Here is a 12,382-nt window from a genome sequence, read left to right on the forward strand (position 1 = left end):
CCCTAGTCATACTGTCTGTTACCCCCTAGTCATACTGTCTGTTACCCCCTAGTCAAACTGTCTGTTACCCCCTAGTCATACTGTCTGTTACCCCCTAGTCATACTGTCTGTTACCCCCTAGTCAAACTGTCTGTTACCCCTAGTCATACTGTCTGTTACCCCCTAGTCAAACTGTCTGTTACCCCCTAGTCATACTGTCTGTTACCCCCTAGTCAAACTGTCTGTTACCCCTAGTCAAACTGTCTGTTACCCCTAGTCATACTGTCTGTTACCCCCTAGTCAAACTGTCTGTTACCCCCTAGTCAAACTGTCTGTTACCCCCTAGTCAAACTGTCTGTTACCCCCTAGTCAAACTGTCTGTTACCCCCTAGTCATACTGTCTGTTACCCCCTAGTCATACTGTCTGTTACCCCCTAGTCATACTGTCTGTTACCCCCTAGTCATACTGTCTGTTACCCCCTAGTCAAACTGTCTGTTACCCCCTAGTCATACTGTCTGTTACCCCCTAGTCATACTGTCTGTTACCCCCTAGTCATACTGTCTGTTACCCCCTAGTCATACTGTCTGTTACCCCCTAGTCATACTGTCTGTTACCCCTAGTCATACTGTCTGTTACCCCCTAGTCATACTGTCTGTTACCCCCTAGTCATACTGTCTGTTACCCCCTAGTCATACTGTCTGTTACCCCTAGTCATACTGTCTGTTACCCCTAGTCATACTGTCTGTTACCCCCTAGTCATACTGTCTGTTACCCCCTAGTCATACTGTCTGTTACCCCCTAGTCATACTGTCTGTTACCCCCTAGTCAAACTGTCTGTTACCCCCTAGTCATACTGTCTGTTACCCCCTAGTCATACTGTCTGTTACCCCTAGTCATAAGATACCCCTAGTCATACTGTCTGTTACCCCCTAGTCATACTGTCTGTTACCCCTAGTCAAACTGTCTGTTACCCCCTAGTCAAACTGTCTGTTACCCCTAGTCAAACTGTCTGTTACCCCTAGTCAAACTGTCTGTTACCCCTAGTCAAACTGTCTGTTACCCCCTAGTCATAAGTTACCCCCTAGTCAAACTGTCTGTTACCCCTAGTCATACTGTCTGTTACCCCCTAGTCATACTGTCTGTTACCCCCTAGTCATACTGTCTGTTACCCCCAGTCATACTGTCTGTTACCCCCTAGTCAAACTGTCTGAGTCATACTGTCTGGTACCCCTAGTCAAACTGTCTGTTACCCCCTAGTCATACTGTCTGAGTCAAACTGTCTGTTACCCCATAGTCAAACTGTCTGTTACCCCTAGTCAAAATGTCTGTTACCTCAGTCATACTGTCTGTTACCCCCTAGTCATACTGTCTGTTACCCCCTAGTCAAACTGTCTGTTACCCCTAGTCATACTGTCTGTTACCCCCTAGTCAAACTGTCTGTTACCCCTAGTCAAACTGTCTGTTCAGTCATAGTGTTACCCCCTAGTCATACTGTCTGTTCAGTCATACTGTCTGTTCTAGTCATACTGTCTGTTACCCCTAGTCATACTGTCTGAGATACTGTCTTCAGTCATACTGTCTGTTAAGTCAACTGTCTGTTACCCCTAGTCATAGTCTGTTGAGATACTGTCTGTTACCCCTAGTCATACTGTCTGTTACCCCTAGTCATACTGTCTGTTACCCCTAGTCATACTGTCTGTTACTATAGTCTGAGATACTTCAGTCATAGTCTAAAATACCTCAGTCATACTGTCTGAGATACTTCACATACTGTCTGTTACCCCTAGATACTTCACTATAAAATGTTCCCATAGTCTGAGATACTTCACATAGTCTAAGATACTTCACATAGTCTGAGATACTTCACATAGTCTAAGATACTTCACATAGTCTGAGATACTTCACAATGTCTGAGATACTTCACATAGTCTGAGATACTTCACATAGTCGTAGATACTTCACATAGTCGTAGATACTTCACATAGTCTAAGATACTTCACATAGTCTAAGATACTTCACATAGTCTAAGATACTTCACATAGTCTGAGATACTTCACATAGTCTGAGATACTTCACATAGTCGTAGATACTTCACATAGTCTAAAATACCTCACATAGTCGTAGATACTTCACGTAGTCTAAGATACTTCACATAGTTAAGATACTTCACATAGTCTGAGATACTTCACATAGTCTAAAATTTTCACATAGACTAAGATACTTCACATAGTCTGAGATACATCTACATAGTATAAGATACTTCACATAGTCTAAAATTGTCACATAGTATAAGATACTTCAAAGTCTAAAATACCTCACATATGGAATCATCACATAGTCAAAAATGTTCACATAGTCTAAAAATACATAGTTTTATATATCATAGTCTTAAGATACTTCATTCTTGTTTTAAATTACATATTTTCAACATTTTGAGAATATCTCAGTACCAGTCAAAGTTTACATCTACTCATTAATGCATTTTATTTTGAACTATTTTCCATTGTATAATAATATAATTGTGGAATTTCTTCCCTTCTGAGTCAATCGGCTGTGTTGTGACATGGTAGGGGTGGTATACAGAAGATAGCCCTACTTGGTAAAAGACCAAGTCCATTTTATGGCAAGAACAGCTCAAATAAGCAAAGAGAAACGACAGTCCATCATTACTTTAAGACATGAAGGTCAGTCAATCTGGAAAATTTCAAGAACTTTGAAAGTCTCTTCAAGTGCAGTCGCAAAAACCACCAAGCGCCTTGATGAAACTGGCTCTCATGAGGACCGGCACAGGAAAGGAAGACCCAGAGTTACCTCTGCTGCAGAGGATAAATTAGATTTACAAGCCTCAGAAATTGCAGCCCCCCAAAAATATTCACAGAGTTCAAGTAACAGACCCATCTCAACATCAACTGTTCAGAGGAGACTTTTCCAATCAGACCTTCATGTTTGAATTGCTGCAAAGTAACCACTACTAAAAGACACCAATAAGAAGAGACTTGCTTGGGCCAAGAAATATGAACAATGGTCATTAGACCGGTGGAAATCTGTCCTTTGGTCTGATGAGTCCAAATTTGCGATTTTTGGTTTCAACTGCCGTGTCTTTATGAGACACAGAGTAGGTGAACGGATGATCTCTGCATGTGTGGTTCCCACCGTGAAGCATGGAGGAGGAGGTGTGATGGCGTGGGGGTGCTTTGCTGGTGACACTGTCAGTGATTTATTTAGAATTCAAGTCACACTTAACCAGCATGGCTAACACAGCATTCTGCAGCGATACACCATCCCATCTGGTTTGCACTTAGTGGGACTATCAATTGTTTTTGAACAGGACAATGACCCAACACACCTCCAGCCTGTGTAAGGGCTATTTGACCAATAAGGAGAGTGATGGAATGCTGCATCAGATGACCTGGCCTCCAGAATCACCCGACCTCAACCCAATTGAGATGGTTTGGGATGAGTTGGACCGCAGAATGAAGGAAAAGCAGCCAACAAGTGCTCAGCATATGTGAGAACTCCTTCAAGACTGTTGGAAAAGCATTCCAGTTGAAGCTGGTTGAGAGAATGCCAAAAGTGCAAAACCTGTCATCAAGGCAAAGGGTGGCTACTTTGAAGAATCTCAAATATAAAATCTATTTTCATTTGTTTCACACTTGTTTTGGTTACTACGTGGTTCCATATGCGTTATTACATAGTTATGAATGTCTTCACAATTATTCGACAATGTAGAAAATAGTCAAAATGGAGAAAAACCCTTGAATGAGTAGGTGTGTCCAAACCTTTGACTGGTTCTATATATACAGTTAGCCTGAAGGAGTCTATCATTATCCGTAACTAAACCCTTGGGTGAGTTCTCACAGATTGAGACGTGATGTGTCTGTCTAGTGAATATTGTGGCCTGAGGTGTCATCTTGTCTGGTTGGGATGTGGGTGACATCACTCACGCTGTCCACTGAGATGTGGTCTGAGCCTTGGGTCTGACTATAAAACGCTCTGACTGACTCTAAAACCATCTTTCTGACAGTGTGTGAATCGATCTGGTCCAATGCCACACTCTGCCATTTACATGTACTGTTTCTTAAAATGATACCCATGGCTAGCCACTGTTTCTTAACACTATACCCATGGCTAGCCACTGTTTCTTAACACTATACCCATGGCTAGCCACTGTTTCTTAACATGATACCCATGGCTAGCCACTGTTTCTTAACATGATACCCATGGCTAGCCACTGTTTCTTAACATGATACCCATGGCTAGCCACTGTTTCTTAACATGATACCCATGGCTAGCCACTGTTTCTTAACATGATACCCATGGCTAGCCACTGTTTCTTAACACTATACCCATGGCTAGCCACTGTTTCTTAACATGATACCCATGGCTAGCCACTGTTTCTTAACATGATACCCATGGCTAGCCACTGTTTCTTAACATGATACCCATGGCTAGCCACTGTTTCTTAACATGATACCCATGGCTAGCCACTGTTTCTTAACACTATACCCATGGCTAGCCACTGTTTCTTAACACTATACCCATGGCTAGCCACTGTTTCTTAACATGATACCCATGGCTAGCCACTGTTTCTTAACATGATACCCATGGCTAGCCACTGTTTCTTAACATGATACCCATGGCTAGCCACTGTTTCTTAACATGATACCCATGGCTAGCCACTGTTTCTTAACACTATACCCATGGCTAGCCACTGTTTCTTAACACTATACCCATGGCTAGCCACTGTTTCTTAACACTATACCCATGGCTAGCCACTCTTTCTTAACACCATACCCATGGCTAGCCACTGTTTCTTAACATGATACCCATGGCTAGCCACTCTTTCTTAACATGATACCCATGGCTAGCCACTGTTTCTTAACACTATACCCATGGCTAGCCACTGTTTCTTAACACCATACCCATGGCTAGCCACTCTTTCTTAACACCATACCCATGGCTAGCCACTGTTTCTTAACACCATACCCATGGCTAGCCACTCTTTCTTAACATGATACCCATGGCTAGCCACTGTTTCTTAACACCATACCCATGGCTAGCCACTCTTTCTTAACACCATACCCATGGCTAGCCACTGTTTCTTAACATGATACCCATGGCTAGCCACTCTTTCTTAACATCATACCCATGGCTAGCCACTCTTTCTTAACATGATACCCATGGCTAGCCACTCTTTCTTAACATGATACCCATGGCTAGCCACTCTTTCTTAACATGATACCGATGGCTAGCCATTCTTTCTTAACATGATACCCATGGCTAGCCACTGTTTCTTAACATGATACCCATAGCTAGCCACTGTTTCTTAACATGATACCCATGGCTAGCCACTGTTTCTTAACACGATACCCATGGCTAGCCACTGTTTCTTAACATGATACCCATGGCTAGCCACTGTTTCTTAAACACTATACCCATGGCTAGCCACTGTTTCTTAACATGATACCCATGGCTAGCCACTGTTTCTTAACACTATACCCATGGCTAGCCACTGTTTCTTAAGATGATACCCATGGCTAGCCACTGTTTATTAACATGATACCCATGGCTAGCCACTGTTTCTTAACATGATACCCATATGGCTAGCCACTGTTTCTTAACATGATACCCATGGCTAGCTACTGTTTCTTAACACCATACACATGGCTAGCCACTGTTTCTTAACATGGATACCCATGGCTAGCTACTGTTTCTTAACACCATACCCATGGCTAGCCACTGTTTCTTAACCTGATACCCATGGCTAGCCACTGTTTCTTAACATGATACCCATGGCTAGCCACTGTTTCTTAACATGATACCCATGGCTAGCCACTGTTTCTTAACATGATACCCATGGCTAGCCACTGTTTCTTAACATGATACCCATGGCTAGCCACTGTTTCTTAACATGATACCCATGGCTAGCCACTGTTTCTTAAAATGATACCTATGGCTAGCCACTGTTTCTTAACACTATACCCATGGCTAGCCACTGTTTCTTAACATGATACCCATGGCTAGCCACTGTTTCTTAACATGATACCCATGGCTAGCCACTGTTTCTTAACATGATACCCATGGCTAGCCACTGTTTCTTAACATGATACCCATGGCTAGCCACTGTTTCTTAACATGATACCCATGGCTAGCCACTGTTTCTTAACACCATACCCATGGCTAGCCACTGTTTCTTAACACCATACCCATGGCTAGCCACTGTTTCTTAACACTATACCCATGGCAAGCCACTGTTTCTTAACACTATCCATGGCTAGCCACTGTTTCTTAACATGATACCCATGGCTAGCCACTGTTTCTTAACATGATACCCATGGCTAGCCACTGTTTCTTAACACCATACCCATGGCTAACTTGTATCTAACTATTGTTGTGTCTCTCTGTGTTTCAGATCTTCTATGACCTGGTCAGGCAAATCAACAGGAAAACCCCAGTACCTGGGAAGACACGGAAAAAGTCCAACTGTCAGCTCCTCTAATACACAGCTGCTCTGTCGCACTGAGCCAGGTGAGAACCACTTGTAGGAGTCAGAATGCCACTGCCTAATTGAAAAGACCGTTGTAGGCATTTGGCTGTGGCCTCCTTGTCTTAAACCTGAGGAATATATTGAGTAAGAACTTCTCCCTCTCATATCAAGAGACATCATATGGTTCAGTTAGAAGTGTCATTAATGTCTCTATACCTCTCTCTCTCCTCTCTCTCTCTCTCCTCTCGCTCTCTCTCTCTCCTCTCTCTCTCTCTCTCTCGTTCTCTCTCTCTCTCCTCTCTCTCTCCCTCTCTCTCTCTCTCTCTCTCTCTCTCTCTCTCTCTCTCTCTCTCTCTCTCTCTCTCTCTCTCTCTCTCTCTCTCTCTCTCTCTCTCTCTCTCTCTCTCTCTCTCTCTCTCTCTCTCTCTCTCTCTCTCTCTCTCTCTCTCTCTCTCTCTCTCTCTCTCTCTCTCTCTCATCTCTCTCTCTCTCTCTCCTCTCTCTCTCTCTCTCTCTCTCTCTCTCTCTCTCTCTCTCTCTCTCTCTCTCTCCTCTCTCTCTCTCTCTCTCTCTCTCTCTCTCTCTCTCTCTCTCTTCTCCTTCTCTCTATCCTCTTTCTCATTCTCTCTCTTCATCTCTCTCCTCCTCTCTTCTCCTCTCTATCTTCTCTCTCCTCTCTCTTTCTCTCTCCATCTACTCTCTCTCTCTCTCTCTCTCTCTCTCTCTCTCTCTCTCTCTCTCTCTCTCTCTCTCTCTCTCTCTCTCTCTCTCTCTCTCTCTCGCTCTCTCTCCTCTCTCTCGCTCTCTCCTCTCTCTCTCTCTCTCTCTCTACTCCTCTTTCTTCTCTCTCTCTCTCTCTCTCGACCCCTCTCTCTCTCCTCCTTCTCTCTCGACCCATTCTCTCTCGCTCGCCTCTCTCTCTCTCTCTACCCTCTCTCTCTCTCTCTCTCTCTCCCTCTCTCCTCCCTCTCTCTCTCTCTCTCTCTCTCTCTCTCTCTACCCCTCTCTCTCTCTCTCTCTACCCACCTCTCTCTCTCTACCCTCTCTCTCTCTCTCTACCCACCTCTCTCTCTCTACCCACCTCTCTCTCTCTCTCTCTACCCACTCTCTCTCTCTCTACCCACCTCTCTCTCTCTCTCTCTCTCTACCCTCTCTCTCTCTACCCACCTCTCTCTCTCTCTCTCTCTCACCCTCTCTCTCTCTCTCTCTCTCTACCCACCTCTCTCTCTCTCTCTCTCTCTCCCTCTCTCTCTCTCTCTACCCACCTCTCTCTCTCTCTCTCTCTCTCTCTCTCTCTCTCTACACCCACCTCTCTCTCTCTCTCTCTCAGGTCTGATTTGCTGCTGTCTCTCTCAGCAGTGCCAGCATTCCGACGTTACTAAAACCTAACATGGAATGGACTTTCCTGTGTGGTGACGCCCCTTTAACATCAACAACCAACAAACAAACCGACCAACGGATTCAAAGCTACAATACATCCGTTTTTACACACAGATTAACCATTGTCACTCTCCAGTGTCACGAGAACAAGATTTCTACTTAGAAATATAGATATTCCAACTGTATCAAACTGAAATGGAAAAATTAAGTTCGTAAAATGAAATAGGTAAATCAGTCAATATGAACCAAAATAAAATCCCGATCCCCAAACACACAGTGTTATTGCTAACGGAGACAGTAGCCGTAGAAACGGATGTCTAACCAGAATGTGCACGTTGCCACGGTGATGCGGTATTTATAAGCACCTCTATATTAGCCAGAGAGAAAAAGACAAAGTCCCAAAGAGGCACCTATATAGTTCAGTTCACACAGATAAACTTGCTCCTGGGGGTTTATTTTCTAACTTTTTTTTTTTTTCCTTCGATCATTCAACATCATTTCTCTGTCTTTTTCTGTCTTTTTTAATTAAATGACTAGTTTTGTCTCTACTGAGAGATGCTATACTGCGACAGCTATTGATATGAGTTCTATTTGAGGAGTAAACCTGTGGGTACAACAGTTATTATTATTATTATATGTGAGTTTTATTTGAGGAGTAAACCTGTGGATACAACGTGTAAAAACAACGTGTAAAAAGAGAAAAAAAAAGTATAATGTTTTTTCAGTAACTATCATATTGTCTTTTAGCCCGATGATGTTGCCTTCAAATAGGTTTTTTTCTTTCTTTCTGGAGAATCTAACTATGATCCAATCATCCTTCTATGTCTTGCCTGGGTTTTCTTGCTTCTGAAATGGCACCCAAGTGTATTATATTTGACCAGAGCCCAATGGTTTCCCTATTGGTTTCCCTGTGGGTTTCCCTATTGGTTTCCCTGTGGGTTTCCCTATTGGTTTCCCTGTGGGTTTCCCTATTGGTTTCCCTATTGGTTTCCCTATTGGTTTCCCTATTGGTTTCCCCTATTGGTTTCCCCTATTGGTTTCCCTATTGGGTTTCCCTATTGGTTTCCCTATTGGTTTCCCTATTGGTTTCCCCTATTGGTTTTTCTATTGGTTTCCCTATTGGTTTTTCTATTGGTTTCCCTATTGGTTTTTCTATTGATTTCCCTATTGGTTTTCCCTAATGTTTTTTCTATTGGTTTCCCTATTGGTTTTCCCTCTTGGTTTCCCTATGGGCCCTGGTCAAAAGTAGTACACTATATAAGGAATTAGGGTGCAATTTTGGAGGCAGCCCTTGTGTTGTTTACAAAGATGTTTGTACAGTGGGGTTTTTCAATTGGGGTTGTGGTCAAAGAGGGACTGGACATTTTAACAAGCGACCAAACTTCTGAGACACCAATGGCCGAAGTGGCTGGGCGATCCTCATCATGTTTTTTTTATTTTTTAAACTTTATCCTTCCAAGGCCGTCTCTCATTGGTTGGTTTGTCCAGTTAGCCAATCCCCTCTCATGGAATCTGCGATCTACAACAGGAAGTATAGATTTTTTTTTTTTAATGAGGGTTTTTAATACAAAAAAAATAAATAAAATAATGTCATTGGTGATGTCATTCTCCACACTTCTGTTGTTGTAGAGCAGTGTTTCCCAAACTAGGTCCTGGGGACCCCAAGGGGGACACCGTTTGGCACTGCACAGCTGATTCAAATAATCAAGCTTGAAGATTATTTGAGTAATCCTGTGTAGTGCTAGGGCAAGAACCAAAACATGCACCCAGGGGGGGGCCCAGGACCGAGTTTGGGAAACGCTACTGTAGATTCTCACTGTACTCCCTCTCCTTTTCTAAAACAGCCTTTCTCCCCTTCTCCCTCCCTCCCACAGCCCCTATCTCCCCCCCTCCCACAGCCCCTATCTCCCCCTGTCCCCTAGCCTCTTTCCCCTATCTCACACCTCTCCCCTAGCCCTACCCCAGCCCCTCTCCCTCTCCCCCAGCCCCTCCCCATCTCTCTCAGCCCCTCCCCATCTCTCCCAGTCCCTCCCCTGTCCCCAGCCCCTCCCCCAGCCCCTCCCCTCTCCCCCAGCCCCTCCCCCTGTCCCCTTGCTTGCTAATGCATCTGTTGTCAGCTGAGGACATGAAAACCAAATATTGGGATCCTGTCAGTAAAGAAACTTGCCTGTTAGTGACTATTTCACCTGTGTAATACTTGGTTTGACCTGTTTCCTGTCAGTCTGTCAGATGATGATGATGGTGATGAAGAGTAACTGTGTGGGGTTGTTATTCTGTTCTATAGTGAATGTGGGGTTGAGGGGGGGACAAACTAATGTGTTTGAAGCAGCAGGGAATAAGACTGAAATACAATAAGAACCACAGCAATGTAGAGATGATGATGATGATGATGATGATGGAGGAGGAGGAGGAACAGGCAGAACTTGGATGAGACGGGGGTGCGTCCCTAATGGCACCTATTCCCTACATAGGGCACTACTTTTGACTATAGCCCTATGGGCTTAGGTTGCCATTTGAGATGGAGGGAGGGGAGGGGAGGGGGTTTAAAGTTGCACGTTTGTTGTGAGTTGCGTGACCTCTGTTGACCTCTTGTAAGAGAATGCCTTTGTCGCTTTGTGTTGCTGTGATGATAACCAACAGCATCAGTCCTGGTGGACAGACCATGTGTACCATGTCCCCTCACAGAGCCACAGTACTGGAAATGCAACGTCATCTGCCTATTAAGGGGAGGGGCTGGGGAGGGAAAAACAGAGGGGGCGTGGCCAAATGTAAACTAAAAAGCCTTAATTGAAGTGGTGTATTTTGTATAACCCAGCATCTGTAGTTCAATAAATTGGATTGCCATGCAAGGGCGTTGCCATGACGCCGGCCCATCGCCGGAATGTTCTGTGTTGTTGTTGTTGTTTTAGCCATACAGATGGTTTTTATCTCTGTGGTTTAGCCATACAGATGGTTTTATCTCTGTGGTTTAGCCATACAGATGGTTTTATCTCTGTGGTTTAGCCATACAGATGGTTTTTATCTCTGTGGTTTAGCCATACAGATGGTTTTTATCTCTGTGGTTTAGCCATACAGATGGTTTTATCTCTGTGGTTTAGCCATACAGATGGTTTTATCTCTGTGGTTTAGCCATACAGATGGTTTTTATCTCTGTGGTTTAGCCATACAGATGGTTTTATCTCTGTGGTTTAGCCATACAGATGGTTTTATCTCTGTGGTTTAGCCATACAGATGGTTTTATCTCTGGTTTAGCCATACAGATGGTTTTATCTCTGTGGTTTAGCCATACAGATGGTTTTATCTCTGTGGTTTAGCCATACAGATGGTTTTATCTCTGTGGTTTAGCCATACAGATGGTTTTATCTCTGTGGTTTAGCCATACAGATGGTTTTATCTCTGTGGTTTAGCCATACAGATGGTTTTATCTCTGTGGTTTAGCCATACAGATGGTTTTTATCTCTGTGGTTTAGCCATACAGATGGTTTTATCTCTGTGGTTTAGCCATACAGATGGTTTTATCTCTGTGGTTTAGCCATACAGATGGTTTTATCTCCGTGGTTTAGCCATACAGATGGTTTTATCTCTGTGGTTTAGCCATACAGATGGTTTTATCTCTGTGGTTTAGCCATACAGATGGTTTTATCTCTGTGGTTTAGCCATACAGATGGTTTTATCTCTGTGGTTTAGCCATACAGATGGTTTTATCTCTGTGGTTTAGCCATACAGATGGTTTTATCTCTGTGGTTTAGCCATACAGATGGTTTTATCTCTGTGGTTTAGCCATACAGATGGTTTTATCTCTGTGGTTTAGCCATACAGATGGTTTTATCTCTGTGGTTTAGCCATACAGATGGTTTTATCTCAGTGGTCTTGTTGAATACAAGATCACAGGGTTCATAGAAGAGCTGCCCAGACTAGGGTTCATATAGAAGAGCTGCCCAGACTAGGGTTCATATAGAAGAGCTGCCCAGACTAGGGTTCATATAGAAGAGCTGCCCAGACTAGGGTTCATATAGAAGAGCTGCCCAGACTAGGGTTCATATAGAAGGGCTGCCCAGACTAGGGTTCATATAGAAGAGCTGCCCAGACTAGGGTTCATATAGAAGAGCTGCCCAGACTAGGGTTCATATAGAAGAGCTGCCCAGACTAGGGTTCATATAGAAGTGCTGCCCAGACTAGGGTTCATATAGAAGAGCTGCCCAGACTAGGGTTCATATAGAAGAGCTGCCCAGACTAGGGTTCATATAGAAGGGCTGCCCAGACTAGGGTTCATATAGAAGAGCTGCCCAGACTAGGGTTCATATAGAAGAGCTGCCCAGACTAGGGTTCATATGGAAGAGCTGCCCAGACTAGGGTTCATATAGAAGAGCTGCCCAGACTAGGGTTCATATAGAAGAGCTGCCCAGACTAGGGTTCATATGGAAGAGCTGCCCAGACTAGGGTTCATATAGAAGAGCTGCCCAGACTAGGGTTCATATAGAAGAGCTGCCCAGACTAGGGTTCATATGGAAGAGCTGCCCAGACTAGGGTTCATA

The 12,382-nt window shown here is 43.9% G+C and overlaps 1 protein-coding gene across 1 annotated transcript in view; it reads left to right on the forward strand.

Moving 5' to 3' along the window:
* The window catches only part of LOC124022472 (ras-related protein Rap-1b), a 131,411-nt gene extending 121,964 nt beyond the window's left edge, over positions 1–9,447 (forward strand). The window contains exons 7-8 of the mRNA XM_046337388.1: positions 6,393–6,508; positions 7,798–9,447. Of these exons, the coding sequence (XP_046193344.1) occupies positions 6,393–6,479 (87 nt within the window). The 3' untranslated portion in view covers positions 6,480–6,508; positions 7,798–9,447. The remainder of the gene's footprint in view (positions 1–6,392; positions 6,509–7,797) is intronic.
* The last annotated feature ends 2,935 nt before the right edge of the window (positions 9,448–12,382 follow it).

The sequence above is a fragment of the Oncorhynchus gorbuscha genome, unplaced genomic scaffold (genome assembly GCF_021184085.1).
Source record: "Oncorhynchus gorbuscha isolate QuinsamMale2020 ecotype Even-year unplaced genomic scaffold, OgorEven_v1.0 Un_scaffold_1402, whole genome shotgun sequence".
Classification (NCBI taxonomy): Eukaryota; Metazoa; Chordata; class Actinopteri; order Salmoniformes; family Salmonidae; genus Oncorhynchus; species Oncorhynchus gorbuscha.